Raw genomic sequence first — 18,300 nt, 5'->3', positions numbered from 1 at the left:
TGAGAACTGTCTCTCTTCTTTTCCTCTGTGTTTCCCACTCACGTTCACATGGGTGTCTTACTATCCGTTTTCTAGGTGTAAGCCTGTATTCAAATATGTTTTGTTTTAACACAGTCACAGTCTTGGTTCCTTTTGTCATGATTTTAACTAATGGATTTTTAATTAGTTGATTTAAATGCTTTTATTTGATTAATAATTCAAAAAATTTATTTGAATTATTTAAATGAATTATTTGAATTATTTAAATTTAAATGAATTAGTGCATGCATGGAAAAAAATGTAGTCTTATTCTGAAAACGTATGTCACTTAACTAAGAAAACAAATGCAAAGCAAAAAAGAAAGTATTCTAAACACCATTTTTAGTTGTGTGGTATGCTGAAACTTATAGGTAGGAAATACTGATTTTTTTTTCACAATCACATAATTTTTTCATAATTACATACACAATTTCCCCATAGGAACAGATATCTCCCAGTGGTCAGGAGTCATAACAGTGACTATAATCTATTATGTATTTGAATGTTATTACCTGTGGGGAGAGAAAAGAAAAAATTATTATGTGTGGATATGAGAGACTAAATGTCCTTTGTAAATTTCATTATATGATTATTTTTTGAAATTAAAAAGAAGATATGTTTCTCAGAATAGTATTTTTATGAAATATTTTTAGACTACTTTTAAAGGTATTCTTTTTTTCAAGTTAAGAAAAACATCTTTTAGAAACAAGTATCTTGACGTATAAGTGGGTTTGCTTTAGTTTAAGATTTTGGTCACAGTTTAAAAGTATGTTATTCAAGGTTATGGGGTTTCGTTTAGCTCATGGGCCTTCTACTTGGAGACAGCAACATAAAGAATTCATTAGAGCAAAGGACTGTCATTCATATTTAAGAAGAATCTTATTACAATTTCTGCTGGTTAACAAATTTGTATTTTCTGTGGGTTAGGATCTTCTAGATGACCTGAAATCAGAACTAACTGGAAAATTTGAAAAATTAATTGTGGCTCTGATGAAACCCTCTCGGCTTTATGATGCTTATGAACTGAAACATGCCTTGAAGGTAAAAAGGATGAGTGAAAAGAACATTCTTGTCATAAATAGTATTATTTTGTTTTGGTAATTACTTCCTCTTATTTGTTATATTTTAAAAATTTTATCTGATTATTTCAGTGAGAGTTGCTTGGAAGACAAAACTGGGAGGCAATAAGCAGTAAAGGAGGGAGGCAATAAGCAGTAAAGGAGGGAGAAAATTACAAGTGTGTCATTTCATCTTTTTGTAGATTTAAACTCAATAGTACTGGGCTATTTAAAATTTTAATATTTTTATAGCTTTTTGTATTTTATTTTCATGCCTGTCTTCTGATTTTGAGGATGTTTAAAAAATATTACAGATGAGCTATTTTATCTTTTTCAATAGAAAATTGCCTGATTAGGGAACCATAATATTGCTCATCATTTTAGGTTAAAAGTAAAGCTTCGGAGAGAATTTTCAACATAAATTTTTCTCATACTCTTTCCTTCTTTCCTGCCCCTCTAAACACTAAAATGAAGTAGGTGGTAAACTTGCTGTAATTTCAGTTGCAGCGAAAATTAAATGTGTATTCCCTTGACTGGTGTTTGGAATGTTGTATAAATATGACAGCATTGACACATTTGTTTAGGCTCATGGGACAGGAAGTAGTTCAGTAGTTAGCTGTTAGATTTTGAATGGGCACATTGAGATTTAACAAAGAAATAATGTTTCTCAGGGATTCTTACTGATGGAGTGGCGAGAGGAGAAGGGTCATCCTGATAGGAGCTGGTTTGTGCTCAGTCTCTTAATTTTCCTATGGTGATTCTTTTGGAATAAATAAAAATCTGAGGTTATTGAGAAAAGTACTTTTTTTGCTGAGTACTTCTGAAATGTCAGCAGTAGTTGAAATTCTGCCAGAGAATGAACTCTAGGTTTTTCAGTGCTTGATTTTTGGCAAAAAATAGAAATATAAAGAAAATAAGGCTTAAATATACTATCTTTTTTAAAAAAATAAGTTCAGCTATATTGTTGCATCTCTTAGTTTAAGATATAGATGTGATTTTTAAAAGCAGAAAAAGGAAAGCCAACTAAAATGATTTTTCAAAAATCCAGAAAGCAAGTCCCAATTCCTTTATACTGTTGTTCTAATTCCTAATAATTAAGCAATGCTATATTTATTGTTACCTTTGATGTAGAATTTTCCCGTGACTGCACAGCACTTAACTTGGGGGTCAGGGGTTTATCTTTTGAGGTGCTTATTAAGTATCAGTGCTCTTCCATGTACATTTATGTGAAGTTTTCATTTTTACTCTTTCAGTTTTTAAAAAATTACTTCATGTTTCATGAAAACGTTTTACTTTTAAGCTAGAATTAACTGACAAAATTAAAAGTTACAAATTTATGTAACTGGTTATGTATACGTGCGCATATATACACACATACACATGATAAACATTGTTTTCCATTAGACAAAAAGAATAAAATGGTCTTTGGAGAGAAAAATCATTTAAAACTTGTGATTTCTATAACTAATAGAACTCATATACAAATAAATCCATGTTATACTGGATAGTATATATATAACTATGCAATTTGGGTAACATCTATTCTGGGAAAATCAGTTTCTTTTTTTTTGAGACGGAGTCTTTCTCTGTTCCCCAGGCTGTTTCTTTTTAATCTTATTGACATGTTTTCTCTGTTAAAATCTCCAAACAGGGAGCTGGAACAAATGAAAAAGTACTGACAGAAATTATTGCTTCAAGGACACCTGAAGAACTAAGAGCCATCAAACAAGTTTATGAAGAAGGTAAATGTTTGTGAGTTATATTTTGACTTCACCTCCACTATCACTTCCTTCATTTCTCTGATTTGAATGCAGTCCTTTGTAGGTATGGGAGGCAGGCAGTAAATAATGAATGAATGAATGACCTGCAATTCAAGCTGTTTTTCTCCTTCAGTAAGGAAAAGACTGCCTTGTTATCCTCTACTATTTTAATATTTTATAAGAAGCCACTGCTGAAGATGGAGTTTACTTTTGCATAGGATTTGCAATTAGTGTAGAGATATACAGGTTGTCTTTATGTTAACATTAAGTTAAAAATGGTTTTTCCTCCTTTAAAAATATTTAGCTTTATGCTAGCAAAATTTAGGAGTTATATGAAAAGTACTTGCAACTTTGGAAGAGAAACCTAAACCCTTTCCCACATCAGAGTTGATAAAGTACATTTGAGTAAATGTATGTTGTCTTAGCTAATGGCAATGCTTGAATAAAATATTCTGCATTTTGATTTTTCTTTTTAGTGTGTCTTTTTCGTGAACAGAAATCTGCATTTCAGCCTAAAATATGTCCCATGAATAGAATCAAGAAAATGAAATAAAAAGTAGAGGTAGAGAGTCCTTTTCTTACCAGATTTCTTGTAGCCAACTCTTTCTCCTGCCTGACTGAGGAGGGTCAGACTATCCAGTTTCTCAGCCCAGTCAACAGACTGCAAGCCTAGTGTCTTTTGCTAGGGGCCATATCTTGCCATTAGTTTGTTAATCTTAGAAATGGCTTTGTTAACCCAGCAAGTCAAAACAGCAAGTCAAAACAGTAAAAAATTGTTTAGAGCAACTATATAATTACCTTTCTAAATGGCTGAATCTCTCTTTCCTGCTTCTCTTTTTAAAGGCAGTAAGTTCCCAACCGCTAAGGCAGAAGTGATACATGTATCTCAACTTTGAACTTTATTTGATGTACTATTCAAAGATCTCTTTCTGGGGATGTTGACGTTGATGAGAGCCTTTGTGCTACTGGATTACAAATGGTGTGCTCAAAGAGGGTAATAACTGTGTGGTCTGTCCTACTCAGCCGTGTAATTGAGCACTGGCTATGTGTCTGGCAGTGTGTTAACAGGCTGTCATGAGTGACAAAAGGTGTGCATAACACAGCTCCTGTCCTCAAGCAGTTTGCCTGTAGTCTCCTCAGGGGGTGACATGACAGAATGACTGCAATATTTAAAGGATAATAAAATTCAAACTAAAGTAAAATACCAATAATGTTAAATGCAATAATGCATTCAGAAGAGAGAGGTCATCATAGCTTTGGATGTTAGGGAGGCTTCATGGTGCAAATCAAACATGCAGCAGAGTTTCAAGACTAGGTAGGTTTACAAAGTGTCCATTGACAGATGAATAGATAAAGAATACACACACACACAGGAGTACTATTCAGTCTTAAAGAGGGGAAATCGTGTCATTTCAACATCATGGATAAACATGGAGGACATAATGCAAAGTGAAATAAGCTAGGCACAAGGCATAAGCTATGTGTGATCTCACTTCTTATGTTGAATCTAAAAAAATTGAACTCATAGAAACAGATAGTAAAACAGTGTTTGCTAGGGTGTAGGGGCGGGGTGAATGGGAGAAGGGACTGGTGAGATATTGGTCAAAGCATACACGATTTTAGTTAGGATGAATAAGTTCTGGGGATCTCATGTACAGCGTGGTGACTATAGTGAAAGTATAACTGTATTATATGCTTGGAATTTGTGAATAGAGTATATTTTAAATGTCCTCACCACACACAAAAATATAGACTATATGAAGTGATGGATATGCTGATTAGCTTGATTGTGGTAATCATTTCACAATGTACACATATATGAAAACATCACAGTATATACCTTAAATATATACAATTTTTATTTGTCCATCATAACTCAATAAAACTGGGAAAAAAAGACTAGGTGCATTTTGAGTAGGTAGAAAAGGTATTTTTGGGTGAGGTATTGCCTGTCTTTAATGGCATGGAGACTGGACTGTGGAGAGTATATTGAGGGACAGAGAGGGCTTGGCTGCCATGGAGGATGTGTGCATGTCCATTATGGGAGGTAAATGGAACAAGCGAGGTTAGGCTCAGATATAGATGGTTTTGCATGACTGGATTAGGAATTTGGACTTAATTCACAGGCACTGTAAATTCCTCAATGAGCAGTGGAGTGCTGAAGGAACAATTGAGGCAGGAAGGAGACTTGAATTGAGAGGCTAATTGGATAGTTATGTGTGTGGGAGGTAAGCTAGGTATTTAGGAATTGTGGCCCAACCTAGGTTAGTGAGAGGTGTGAGGAGGATAAATCAGGGACAGGAGAAACATGTGATAGGATTTAATGGTTAATATTTGTAGGTGTTGGTGTAGAAGAAAGAATTAAAGATTCCTACAAGGTTTTGTATTTGGGTAACTGGTTGAAATAAACACGTAACTCTTCTGGGCCCTTTAAAATAGAAGTTTCAGGCTTTTATTAAAGTTTGTTTGCTTTCGCATAATAATTAAATATTTAAATACCTTAGAGTAAGGCCTCCTTTCCTTTAATAGCAACTGTTTGAGAGTAGTGAGAAAGACTTGTAGACTCTTATAGATCCCAATTCTCCCCTTGTATATGGCCTTACATTGAGCAGCTGGAAATAGAGGTGGGAGGGGGGCATACTTTAAAATATCATTGCTGTCTCTCAGAGTTAACTTTATTTCTGCAGAGGAAAAATACCTTATTGGGGGAGTGATGGCCATGCCTAAAGAAATAAATCTCAGAATATTAGAGATAGAAGACATTTGGAAGCTAACCATATAAAAGGTTTGAAAGAAAGCAAAATAGAGTTTAAGCTTACGATTGATTGTGTTTTGGAGACTTTCCAATACCATCATGTATCTATAGATTAATGACTACATTGGTCGAGAGAATTTCTAAATGGCCGAGTCTTGATTTAAGTTTGAATTGAGTGCCTTTGGGAGACTTTAATTCATTTTTGTCCAACCACTCACTGAAAGCATTTGCTTAGAGCATTCAGAGATGGAATAGAGGGAATTTATGTTAACCAAATATAATTATTTCTTCTTTTACATCACTTTCATTTGATTAATGGGGCAAGATTATTTTTCTAGTTGAAAGAAGAAGTAAATAAGTATGAAATTATTTTGTTGCAGAATATGGCTCAAGCCTGGAAGATGACGTGGTGGGGGACACTTCAGGGTACTACCAGCGGATGTTGGTGGTTCTCCTTCAGGTATTGGGTGGAGATTAATTACAGTTTGATTAAAAAGCCTGAAGTTGGACTGGGCTAAATCTAGTTAAGTAAGGTCACTTAAAATTCTTTTAATAATCTGTGGTACTTGCTGATTCTTACTGCAGTGATTCTGGCTGTATGTTGCCTGTGCTTGTTTGTGTTTCAGAATATCCAGTCTAAATTCTTAACAGCTAACTCATACGTTTGTTTTAGATAGTAGTATCTTGTTCCTTTCATAGAATGATAGCAGTATCTTGTTCTTTCATAGAATTTAAAATCAGGAGGGTCATTATTGGTTTTGGACAGTGCTGTGTGATGATAATGTGAGATAGTGCAGGATTGATCGTAATAAAAGCATATTATTCCTAGAGAAAGAGTGTTATTGAATAACCATCAGATGGAACCATTTTTCCTTTTGAATGAGAATGCTCTATAGTTCAATAATGTGACATATGACCTCTCATAGGCTAACAGAGACCCTGATGCTGGAATTGATGAAGCTCAAGTTGAACAAGATGCTCAGGTGAGTGACACCAGGGTATGATGACTTTATTATGCTGTAGAAATGAAGAAATAATTCATGGTAATGAAAAATCACAATGTATGTTGTAATAGCTTCTAGTGATAATCTTGTTAATGGGTTCTTTACATAGCATAAGACCTACATAAGTAGCTTTTTCTTATTCTGACCTGGTCAGCAAAATATTTTACCTTAAAGCTGAAACGAAATAAAATAAATTATATAGTGAGTTCCAACTAGACATGTTTTTTTTTTTTTTGTGATTATTGAACATTCACAAAATAGAGAATTTTACCAAAAAACAGGTGTTATTACTTCCACTGCCAATTATTCAGTGGGTCTCTTAGCAGGAGAAGATAAAGAAGAAAGAATAAAGTATTTAACAGTAAGTGGTGTTTAATTACATAAGAGATGACAAGTTACTTTGGTATTAGGAAATTTCTCTGCATTTCCTTTGACAGAATTTTAAGTAGGATTGGTCTTCTGTCAGCTGCTTTTTAGTGATTCCAAATGAAAATTTCCTCTTAAGTGACTTTTAAACCCCTATAAAGTCTCAGTCTGGTTAATAAAACAGTTATTAAAATATAGGAAAAGAAATTTGAAACATGAGAGCTGAAAACTGGAAATTGGTAATAAGGGAATTACTTGGGTTCCTAGAACCACCAATCATCTTTCTGGTCATATGTTTCAATTACAAGAATATACAATTCTTGGTTGTTTGTCATGTATCATTGAAAAAGGAAGAGCCATATTCATTCCTCCAGTGGAACAACCCATGGATGAGTGATCTCACTTTGCTAACAAGAAAGAGGAGAGTGGTTGTTCTTTTGGGTAGGTTGATTTTATAATGGTTTCAGAATGCTGTCATCTGTCTAGCTGGAGAGAAAAAAAGAACTGAATGTTTACCGAGGGCTCTCTGTGCAGTATTTGACTCTTGCTTCACTCTGTCTTAGAAAATGCAAGCCAGTTGTGTCCAGCCCCTTCAGACTCTGGTGGTTCCATTGTCCTCAGGATAAAGTCCAGGTTCCTAAATGGGTTACAAGCCCCTTTGTTATCTGTGTCTTGTTTACTTATACCTCCAGTCTCTCTCACATGCTCTCTCCACCCTCTTGCCCCTGCCACCCCGCTTCACCTGAGTCCTCTTCAAGAGTCAGTCTTCCATGAACAGACACTTCTCAAAAGAAGACATTTATGCAGCCAAAAAACACATGAAGAAATGCTCATCATCACTGGCCATCAGAGAAATGCAAATCAAAACCACAGTGAGATACCATCTCACACCAGTTAGAATGGCCATCATTAAAAAATCAAGAAACAACAGGTGCTGGAGAGGATGTGGAGAAATAGGAACACTTTTACACTGTTGGTGGGACTGTAAACTAGTTCAACCATTGTGGAAGTCAGTGTGGCGATTCCTCAGGGATCTAGAACTAGAAATACCATTTGACCCAGCCATCCCGTTACTGGGTATATACCCAAAGGACTATAAATCATGCTGCTATAAAGACACATGCACACGTATGTTTATTGCGGCACTATTCACAATAGCAAAGAGTTGGAACCAACCCAAATGTCCAACAACGATAGACTGGATTAAGAAAATGTGGCACATATACACCATGGAATACTATGCAGCCATAAAAAATGATGAGTTCATATCCTTTGTAGGCACATGGATGAAACTGGAAAACATCATTCTCAGTAAACTATCGCAAGGACAAAAAACCAAACACCGCATGTTCTCACTCATAGGTGGGAATTGAACAATGAGAACTCATGGACACAGGAAGGGGAACATCACACTCCGGGGACTGTTGTGGGGTTGGGGGAGGGGGGAGGGACAGCATTAGGAGATATACCTAATGCTAAATGACGAGTTAATGGGTGCAGGAAATCAGCGTGGCACATGGATACATATGTAACAAACCTGCACATTGTGCACATGTACCCTAAAACCTAAAGTATAATTAAAAAAAAAAAAAAAAAAAAGTATAATTAAAAAAAAAAAAAAAAGAGTCAGTCTTCAGCTTAGATACTTTAGAGTTAGATGCCCCTCACAGGGAAAACCATAGCCACCCCCCCAGGCTTCCTGTCACAGTTCTTGTCACCTTCTCTGGAAGCCGCCTATTTACTTGACTGCCTTCCTGGGCCCCCTGAGCTGTCAGTTCAATTGTATCCTCAGCTTCTGGCATAGAGTAGGTGCTCAGTAAATAACTGATGAATGAATGAGCACATAACTCTACCAGAGAGGGGCAATTTCCCTTTTATGGATAAAGAAACAAACCCATGGCTTCCACTGAATAGCAGTGGAGTTGGAATTCCTAACGAGGCCTGTCTGACTCCAAAGCTCTTTCTCTTTCACTAGAAGATAGTCAGTGTTCTTGAATATTAATATTTCACTATAAGAATATTTCACTATAAGATATTCAGTGTTCTTGAGTATTAGTGCCTTCTCTGATTTTCTCTATCATTAAAGGGCTTATTAAATATCAACTCAAGCATAGATCTAGCTTAATTCCACCTTCTTTCGGGGAGAGTGCTAGAGCAACCCTACAGAGTTGTACTCTTGTTAGGGGCTTTTTTCAGTACTGAGGTGGTCTTACGGCTTTCCAAGCATTGTTTGTGGCTTTGCTAGGAAGATAGTGCTGATTCTCTCATTCCTACTGTCAAGAGTAGGATAGGAATTCTGGGAGCTTTTCAGGGTCACAGTGTAAGAAACCAACTCCAGTCTTCTCAGATGTCTGCAGTGAGGCCTGCATTCGCGAGCAGAGGGCAGATTTCCCAGCATAGTCAGTGATGTAATGAGAGCATTGCTGCAGCGTGAGGCTCCTGAGGGGAAAACAGTACATTTTAACCTTGTTTTCATTGATTTCTCTCCTGGGAGCACTTACTGGCTAGCACTGCTGCTCAAACTTTCATGGGCATGCGGAGCACCTGGGGACCTTTAATTGCAGATTCTGATTCTGTGGGTCTGGGCAGGGTCTGGGAGTTTGGATTTTGAACATGCTCTCAGGTAATGCCTGCATCCTTGGTCCTTTGATTACTGAGGCTGTATAGGTGACACTTAACATGTCATGCAGTGGATATAACCATTCAGAACCCTGGGAGTACATGTGAGACTGTACATGTGAAAACTGCTTTATGGAGTTACTTTAAAATATCCCTTGAATGGAATCCAAGCTTTTCTTAGCCTTCCAGTGACTAGGAGCAACACAGAACATGTTACACTGGCTATTATTTTTGATTCTTTCAAATGTATTATTATTAATCAATAAACCTGTTGAAAACAAATAATCTTTCAGCATTGTAAAAAGGAACACACCAACTTGTACCTCGTAGCAAGGGCAGCTGGACTGTTACCACTAGTGAGAATTTGAGACTTCTTAGTTGAGAGTAAGCCGAGACAGCTAAAGGGCCCTTTTATAAGCTTTTGCATTTTTGTCTCTACTGATACCTGGCACTAAGAGGATTTCTATTATTTGAGAGGTTTGATAAGCCATAGTGAGTCATTTACTTGGGAACCGAACATTTTGTAGATAATCCACTTTTTAACATTTTTAATGTGTTAAATTGATTTAATATTTTTAATGCATTAAAACAGATTTACCTTCTTCCCCAGTAAATCCTTGTTTTATTCTTTCTCCGGAGGGAGAGTTGAACTCTTAGAGGAAAGAGGGAGAAGGAGAAGTAATCAGTTTACTGGGTGCTTGCTACTGATTACCTGACACTGTTCAATGCATTATGTAAGTTATATAATCTCCGTTAATGATTATATACACTGAGGCTGAAGAGGAGATTAAGTAGTTCATCTGAGATCTTGCAGATAGATCACATTTGTTTTGACTCCAAAGACTCATCCTTTGCACTGAACCAGGGCTTATCAAACTGTACTCAGGCTGAACCATAAAGCTTAGGGAAGGGGTATAAGGGTCCCTCATCCAGATGGATCAATGAATATTGGGCATCCTCATTTAGAAGAAAGGATACTTAGATTAAAACAAAACTGTTAAATATCATTGTTTTGTATGAAGAAGCCATCATTATTATTGCATATGATTACTTAATAATAGTTTTACAATAGGTATTGATCCCAAACATAATTCTCCTAAGAAAATTAAAACATTGTGGTAAAAATAACTGACATCTCACCAATTATTCCCATATAACAGGCTTAACTCCTGTACCTACTAGAGAACATTTCTAGACATTTAAAACAGTTGATAAGAAATGTGTGCATCAATGTCTGTGATATTGTACGAGTCCCTCACCCATTTAGGTGTTAATATATTTGTATATTTTATTTACATGTAGAAACATACTGGAAGTAGTAACTAGCACCCTCAGGGTATTGATATTAATAGCAACTTTTCTTTTCTTTCCTCTTTCCCGTTTTTCCTTTTCTTTCCTTTATCTTTCCCCTTTCCCGTTTTTCCTTTTCTTTCCTTCCCCTTCCTTCTCCTTCCTGTCCCCTCTCCCTCCCCTCCCTTCCCCTCCCTCTTCCCCTTTCCTTTCCTTCTTGCTCTTGTCGCCCAGGCTGGAGTGCAGTGCCATGATCTAGGCTCACTGCAACCTCTGCCTCCTGGGTTCAAACAATTCTCTTGCCTCAGCCTCCCGGGTAGCTGGGATTACAGGCATCTGCCACCGTGCCCGGATAAGTTTTGTATTTTTAGTAGAGACAGGTTTTGACGTGTTGCCCAGGCTGGTCTTGAACTCCTAGGCTCAAGCAATCCACCTGCCTCAGCGTCCCAAAATGGTGGGATTACAGGCATGAGCCACCATGCCTAGCCTGCAACTTCTATTTTCTTATTTTTGTTCTTTCTTAGTTTTATAAAATATCTCAATGAACCTGTGTTGTTTTTGAAATAGATTTTAAAAGTTAAGAAAGGTCTATGTCATCATGATATAGTTCTAAAATTTAGATACATGCATGACTTTCAGAGTTACTGTCTTTTTAGGTTTTAAAAGTGTGTTCACGTGGCCAGAATTGATATTACTCATCTTTATCATTAAAATAATTAATTTTAAAATTGAGCGTAAAGATACATGAGTCTCATTTTTCTCTTATTCTCCAGAAATATAATAAGAAGTAGATCTTTACCACCATAATCTACATGTTCAAACATACTGTGATCAAAACTTCTGTATTCAAGCCCGTTATTATCACTTCCTATCTTTATTTGGATTGCTGCTTATGGGCATAAGGCCAACTGCAAGTAGCAGCCTCAGCAAATTACATTCATCTTGCTTTGTAGACTTAGTTTGAAATGAATAAAAGGATAGTACAGTCATTGTAAAGGTTGATTCTTTGGGTTTTAATAAATTATTCTCATGTCAATAAGTGGATTCAGAGTCAATGTTGATGTTTGTATGTAAGCTTATTTTTTTAGGCAGTTATATGAGCACAAGAAAGCATATTTTTTTTCCCATGTCAGAAAGGAAGTATGGGCACTCAGACTATTCAACCACTATTTATTGAGTGCTTCTGTATGCCAGGCACTGTGCTATACCCACAACCTTTTAAAAATGTATTGTGATCTTTGGAAATACGAAAACATTTTATAGCTAGCCTTGGTTAAATCTCAGTTGTAAAGAGAAAATATGAAGTGTACTCTTAATCATGTGCTATTGAACAGCTATAGAACAAGCAAAACAGAAAAGGCAGACAACTTAGCTTCCAGTTAAATCCTTTCCAAGTCTATAAATGGATGTATCAACAGTGAGGTAGTCATAACTTTCTCCTGACCCATACTGTTGCTTCTGAAAGATTGGAGGTTATGGCAGACAGTTTGGGAACATGTAACCTTGCACCATTGCTGTGCTTTGTTGTTTGGACCCATGAAACTTCTGTGGCACAGTTCAGTGGCAAGCTCCAAAGTTGCTCCAAACTCAGTAAGCTGAGTTTCAGAGTAGGAAGCATTAGAAATGAAAACTCTTAATATAAGATGATGAATCAAGTGAGTTAAAATTCAGGGAGTAAAAAACAAGTGTGATTAAGAACCTGGAAATGAGATGGAGGAACAATTTATTAATTGAGTTTGAAATTTTTGCAGGCTTTATTTCAGGCTGGAGAACTTAAATGGGGGACAGATGAAGAAAAGTTTATCACCATCTTTGGAACACGAAGTGTGTCTCATTTGAGAAAGGGTGAGCGAAAAAAAGTCTGTATGGGGCAGATACATTGGTAAATTTGGAAAGTGCATGATGAGCCAGTGTGACAGAATATCTGCTACATAGCAGGGCCTTAGCGAATGAATCAGTTTTTATATTTCTTCCTTTTGGTGACCTGGAGAAATCTCACATTGTTTTTGCTGCTGTTGTAGCTTTTACAAACTAGAGATCCTGAGTCCACCCTTCACTATTGGAGGATGGCAAGGGTGGTCAGATCTCAGATTGTTCCTCTCATAGTCACACATCATTGAGTAGTGGCTCACTACACGTATTTCCTCCTAGAGGTTGGTACCCACAGCCTCATCTCTGGATTCATCAGCACTTGTGGTATCAGTTGGGAATGAATTTAGTGCAAGTGACAGAGAACCCTAATAGTGGCTTTAAAAATTGGGCTTTTTTTCCAGAGGTGGGATTCCATGGTTTATTTGGCAGGTCCTGAGATCTTTCTGGTTTTTTTTTTTTGCTCCATTGTCCCTAGTGTTTTGGTTTTCTTTCTCGTATTCATTTCTTTATTATCACAAGATGTCTGCTCTAGCTCCAAACTTAACCATTTCACAGCAGGAAGGAAAGGAAAGGGTAAACTAGTCGTATCTGTGTATCACTTTTTCTAAGTGAGGAGATCTCTCAGCATCCCTCCAGTAGATTTACCTTTAGGTCTCATTGGCTATAACTAGTAAGGGGGCTGGGCAATCAGTGAACAAAGTATATTTACAATCCATTGCTTAGGGCTTGGCACATTGAGGCTTTGAGCACAAGGTTCTGTCAGCAAGGAAGAAGGGGAGATTTGTGTTCAGTGAGACATTACCTAATCAGAGTAAATACCATCTTTCTAGAAAGATTATATGATTAGGGAATCATTTTTATCTTTTCTAGTGCTTGACAAGTACATGACTATATCAGGATTTCAAATTGAGGAAACCATTGACCGGGAGACTTCTGGCAATTTAGAGCAACTACTCCTTGCTGTCGGTAGGTGATTTACAATGTATTGATATTTTTGGTGATAAGAGCTAAGGAATTTTATTCGATTGAGGCTGCATCTGAAAATAACCACCTAGGTATGAAAGGAAGAGCTTGATATGATATTTAGGGGAAGCAAACTCCCAAATTTCCAATTCAGAAATTTATTTTGATGTTTGAAATACAGGATTGTCTGGTTAGTTCATCTAAATCCTATGGTAATACTAAGATAATTGTTTAAAAATCATTTTGAAGATGCATTAAGAATATTATTTCTTGATAAACCTGAAATGTCGTGGACATTATCTCAGAGGCTTGTAAACATTATTTCTGATACCTGTGGAATTTTAGAATTTTTTTGAATACTGTCCTCTCAGCTTTGAGGCAGACTAAGAAATTGTCATCCGGTTTAGAAAAGAAGAATATCTTTGATGTAATAGAAGATGTGATGATGGTTGTTTTCAAATTAAGTAATTTAGTTTTATTTTAATTAAATATTCAGAATAATCTGGAAAAACTGGAGAACTGAATCTGTGCAGTTGATTGCAGTATTATGTATTCTCCAAAGCTAGGGAGAATCTAGTTTGTGAGTCTCTTGTGGTCCTTTTGTTCATGTGGGTCTGCAGTGAGCCTCTGTCTGCTGTTTGTTCCAAGTATTTGGCCTTGAGCTCACACTTTTGTGCTGTCTGTCTTCAGGAGAGTAAGCTAAAGATGTGCATGAACCAACTCTAAAAGTAGCCTTTCACTTGAGTACACAGTTAATGTACTTTTACCAGAAAACTTTTAGACAGGTCCTTTATAATTAGAATACACATACAAATTAAGACATTTTCAGTTACTGGTGGCTGTTTTTCTTAAGACTTAGAAAAGGGAGAATTAAGAAATCTCCACATGCAAGGATTATTTTTGTATATTAAGGAATTTTCATGATAGGTTTTCTGAAGCTAAGCAGACCGAGGTCTGAGCAGCCCAAACCTACATTCAACACGTGCATGTTCAGAGAAGAGATCCTTTCTGATATTGATTTATCTGTTTTTATACTGAAATGGATAAATCTCATGCTGCTCTGTGTGAATCACTGATATTAAAGAATATGTAGAGAGTATAGGAAGATCGCCCAAGAGTTTAAAAAAATTAGATAGTATAGTAATCTTGTATTATTTGCTTGAATGTCTTGGAATGAAAACTTCCAAGGGATTTGTATAATTTATTGGTGATGAAGAACATTGTGGTATTATGATAACAATCCAGGCTGCCCAAACTGCAGCATCCAAAAAGTCCTCACAGAACCAAGGGGCATAGAAAAAACCTGTGCCCGTATTCTCCATGCCTTTCTATGCAGACCTCAGAACTCCAAGGAAAACCCAAGCCAGTGTCTAAGAAAATACTTGGTGAGTGAGGAAATCAGATAAGCTTACAGCTCTTTAGCCTCTGGTACTTTTGTGTTTTTATAGAAGTAGAGCTATAAGCAGGGAGCAGCACTTGATTTTTAATTACTTAATCCTTTACATATCAGAATAGCATTTGACCATTGTATTGTTTATTTTCTTAGTGAAGTCTATTCGAAGTATACCTGCCTACCTTGCAGAGACCCTCTATTATGCTATGAAGGTAAGTGGAGACCATGAACCTTCTATCTAATACATTTCTCTTACTAATTATTATTATTCATTTTTGCTTATGTTTTAGATGATAGACCTTGGGAATTTTTCCCTTATAACATTCAACCCAGTTCTACTAAATGGTTATACCTTATTGATTCACCTGCACCCCGGGAGCATTTGATCCTATGTTTGAAGTTTTTAAGCATTGTGCCTCTCTCTTCTTATTTTTTAAAAGGGAGCTGGGACAGATGATCATACCCTCATCAGAGTCATGGTTTCCAGGAGTGAGATTGATCTGTTTAACATCAGGAAGGAGTTTAGGAAGAATTTTGCCACCTCTCTTTATTCCATGATTAAGGTAGTAGAACTTTTCTTTAAATTATGTTTGGGAATCCAAAGCAGAGCGGTATGTTGCACGAAAGACAAGGATAGGAGAACCTGATTCTTGTGTTAAGTTTAAAATTTTAGTGACACGATTAGAGCAATGAGTTAAAAAGCTTAGCATAATGTTTCCTGAAGTAGAGATGATGGCTCCCAAGTGAAAGCATGGGTATTGATGTGGCCGAGGCTCTTGGTGAACTCAGAAGCGTTATTTAGTAGTGGCGACAGATGACTCAACAAACCAAACCCCTTGCCTCTGATAATAATGTGTTCTTTCTGTCTTTTATCAGTTCCAGCTGTCTTTATTAGTCCTTCTTTTATTTCATATCAGCTTTTCCTTTCTTTATCGTCTGTTATCACCTTATCTCTGATGCTGGTTTCTAATTCAGGAGAGAGCGAACCAGGTCATATTGGGAGTAAGCAGCCCCTAGGTATTAGTATCATTTTTGTTCTTTTTAAAACAAGGTGCTCTGTGGCCTGTAATTACATTTAGCTTAAGTCTTTTGACTTTTTTTTTTTTTCCGATAAAGGTTAATGTGGACCATGTGCAAAGCAAGATTTCAATTGAGCAGAAGCTTTTAGTTTAGCATGTGTGTGGTTTGGCTGGCCCAAAGGACACTAGAGAGTTTACCCATGCACTTTTAGCTTGAAACATTAATTTATCATGCATGTCTGCATGTGAGACAAGCAGATGCAAAGCATGTCCTGCCCTTCTGTCTCGGAGGGAGAGCCATGACAGCCCTGCAGCCCCAGCACTGCCTGTGTTAGCTGATATATACCAAGTGATAGAAACTATTCTGTTTAGAAGGCTTGATTTGACTATAGTTGTTAAAGTTTCCCGGTTCTTTGTGTTACCACAGGGAATACTGAGTGTCTGAGGTTACGTTGGTAGGAAACTCCCTGCATAACATTCCTGATGTGAAAGTCACAGAGATTACCCACTTGGGAGAAGAGTCTTATGAATAAAATTGTTGCCAGTTATTTGTTAGTTTTAAAATTTTCTATGGCTTCTGTGAGTCATGGAGGTTAATGGAATACATTTGATTTCAGGGAGATACATCTGGGGACTATAAGAAAGCTCTTCTGCTGCTCTGTGGAGGAGAAGATTAGTAACATGTCACGGGGAAGAGCTCCCTGCTGTGTGCCTGCACCTCCCCACTGCCTTCCTTCAGCACCTTTAGCTGCATTTGTATGCCAGTGCTTGACACATTGCCTTATTCATACTAGCATGCTCACGACCAACACATACACGTCATAGAAGAAAATAGTGGTGCTTCCTTCTGATCTCTAGTGGAGATTTCTTTGACTGCTGTAGTACTAAAGTGTACTCATGTTACTAAGTTTAATGCCTGGCCATTTTCCATTTATATATATTTTTTAAGAGGCCAGATTGCTTTTAGCCTTTTTTAAAAACTTCATTTATATTACATTTGTAACCGTGATACCTTAATCAGAACCTTAGCCTTGAAGTTGTGAACTCTTGGAAATGTTATTAGTCAAGTTCGCAACTAAACTAAACCTGTAAAATTATGGTGATTGTGTTCAAAAGATTAATGAAAAATAAACATTTCTGTCCCCCTGAATTATGTGTACATGTGTGTTTAAATTTATTATTAAATTTATTTAACAGTGATATCTCTTTTTAAGCTAATAATTGACAGTGGTGTTAGTTGAGAACTGAATTTACAGTTGGTGTTTGGGCAATAAGAAATGCAACACCATAGACTAAATTTCCTTCATAGTATATGATTTTTCCTAAATATAGGAAAGATCAAAGAAGTCTCTCGTTTATTTGCACCATGTTTATTTAGGCATCTATTAAAGCAATGCTTGTGGTGCTACTTGCTTAGTAGAAAAGCTAATTATAAAACTTAATGCAAAAATTCAGAGTACTACCTTTCTCTTTCCTCTTTCCTATTGTGAACTTCCCTCCCATTTACCATCTGTCACTTTCTTTGAGCTAAATAAAAAAGACAATAATTTTTTCTAGAAAGAAGCAGTTTATCAATCTCTTCTAATATTTGCCTTTCAGTTTTCTGTTTTCAAACTGCCATTTCAGTTGGTGTCATTTTTCTTTTTGTACTTATGCCCTTCTGGTTGCATTTTTTTTTTAAAGCCAAGTAATTGCCATTAATAAGATTTTTTAAATTAAATGAACTAATCTTCCTTTGAAAACTTTAAAATAGCGATAATAATCTTTTCACCACCGTTCATGCTCATCAGAATAACCAGGGGAATCTTAAAAACTGTATGTGTACACGTGATATTGGATTTTTTTTTTTGAGAGGGCTCATAGGCAATTTTAATGCAGAGGCAAGTTGAGAATCAGTTGGTTATACTTTTCATATAGAAGATGATATGTTTCAAAGAGTTCTGTTATTGAAAATAGGCCACTGGCTTTAAATATAAGCCCTGGATTATTTATTAGTCACACTTCAAGAGAAATCCACCAGTGAGCTTTAACATTTGCTATATTTTCTGTAGGTCTGGATCTGAAAATTTATTAATAAAAGAATTAAAAAAATAAAAATCCACAAAAAACATTTGCTATATTTATCTACTTAGTGACCTTCTTCCCAGCTCTCTGTGAGTTTATTGGGAGGCAAATTTTTGTGG

The 18,300-nt window shown here is 36.3% G+C and overlaps 1 protein-coding gene across 1 annotated transcript in view; it reads left to right on the top strand.

Annotated features, from left to right (window-relative positions):
* The window catches only part of ANXA5 (annexin A5), a 35,871-nt gene extending 18,604 nt beyond the window's left edge, over positions 1-17,267 (top strand). The window contains exons 5-13 of the mRNA XM_032146605.2: positions 946-1,059; positions 2,728-2,818; positions 5,972-6,051; positions 6,518-6,574; positions 12,622-12,715; positions 13,613-13,708; positions 15,252-15,310; positions 15,539-15,661; positions 16,735-17,267. Of these exons, the coding sequence (XP_032002496.1) occupies positions 946-1,059; positions 2,728-2,818; positions 5,972-6,051; positions 6,518-6,574; positions 12,622-12,715; positions 13,613-13,708; positions 15,252-15,310; positions 15,539-15,661; positions 16,735-16,794 (774 nt within the window). The 3' untranslated portion in view covers positions 16,795-17,267. The remainder of the gene's footprint in view (positions 1-945; positions 1,060-2,727; positions 2,819-5,971; positions 6,052-6,517; positions 6,575-12,621; positions 12,716-13,612; positions 13,709-15,251; positions 15,311-15,538; positions 15,662-16,734) is intronic.
* The last annotated feature ends 1,033 nt before the right edge of the window (positions 17,268-18,300 follow it).

The sequence above is a fragment of the Hylobates moloch genome, unplaced genomic scaffold (genome assembly GCF_009828535.3).
Source record: "Hylobates moloch isolate HMO894 unplaced genomic scaffold, HMol_V3 SCAFFOLD_3, whole genome shotgun sequence".
Lineage (NCBI taxonomy): Eukaryota > Metazoa > Chordata > Mammalia > Primates > Hylobatidae > Hylobates > Hylobates moloch.
Note: the sequence above shows the minus strand (reverse complement) of the source record. Positions and strands in the feature narration are given on the sequence as shown.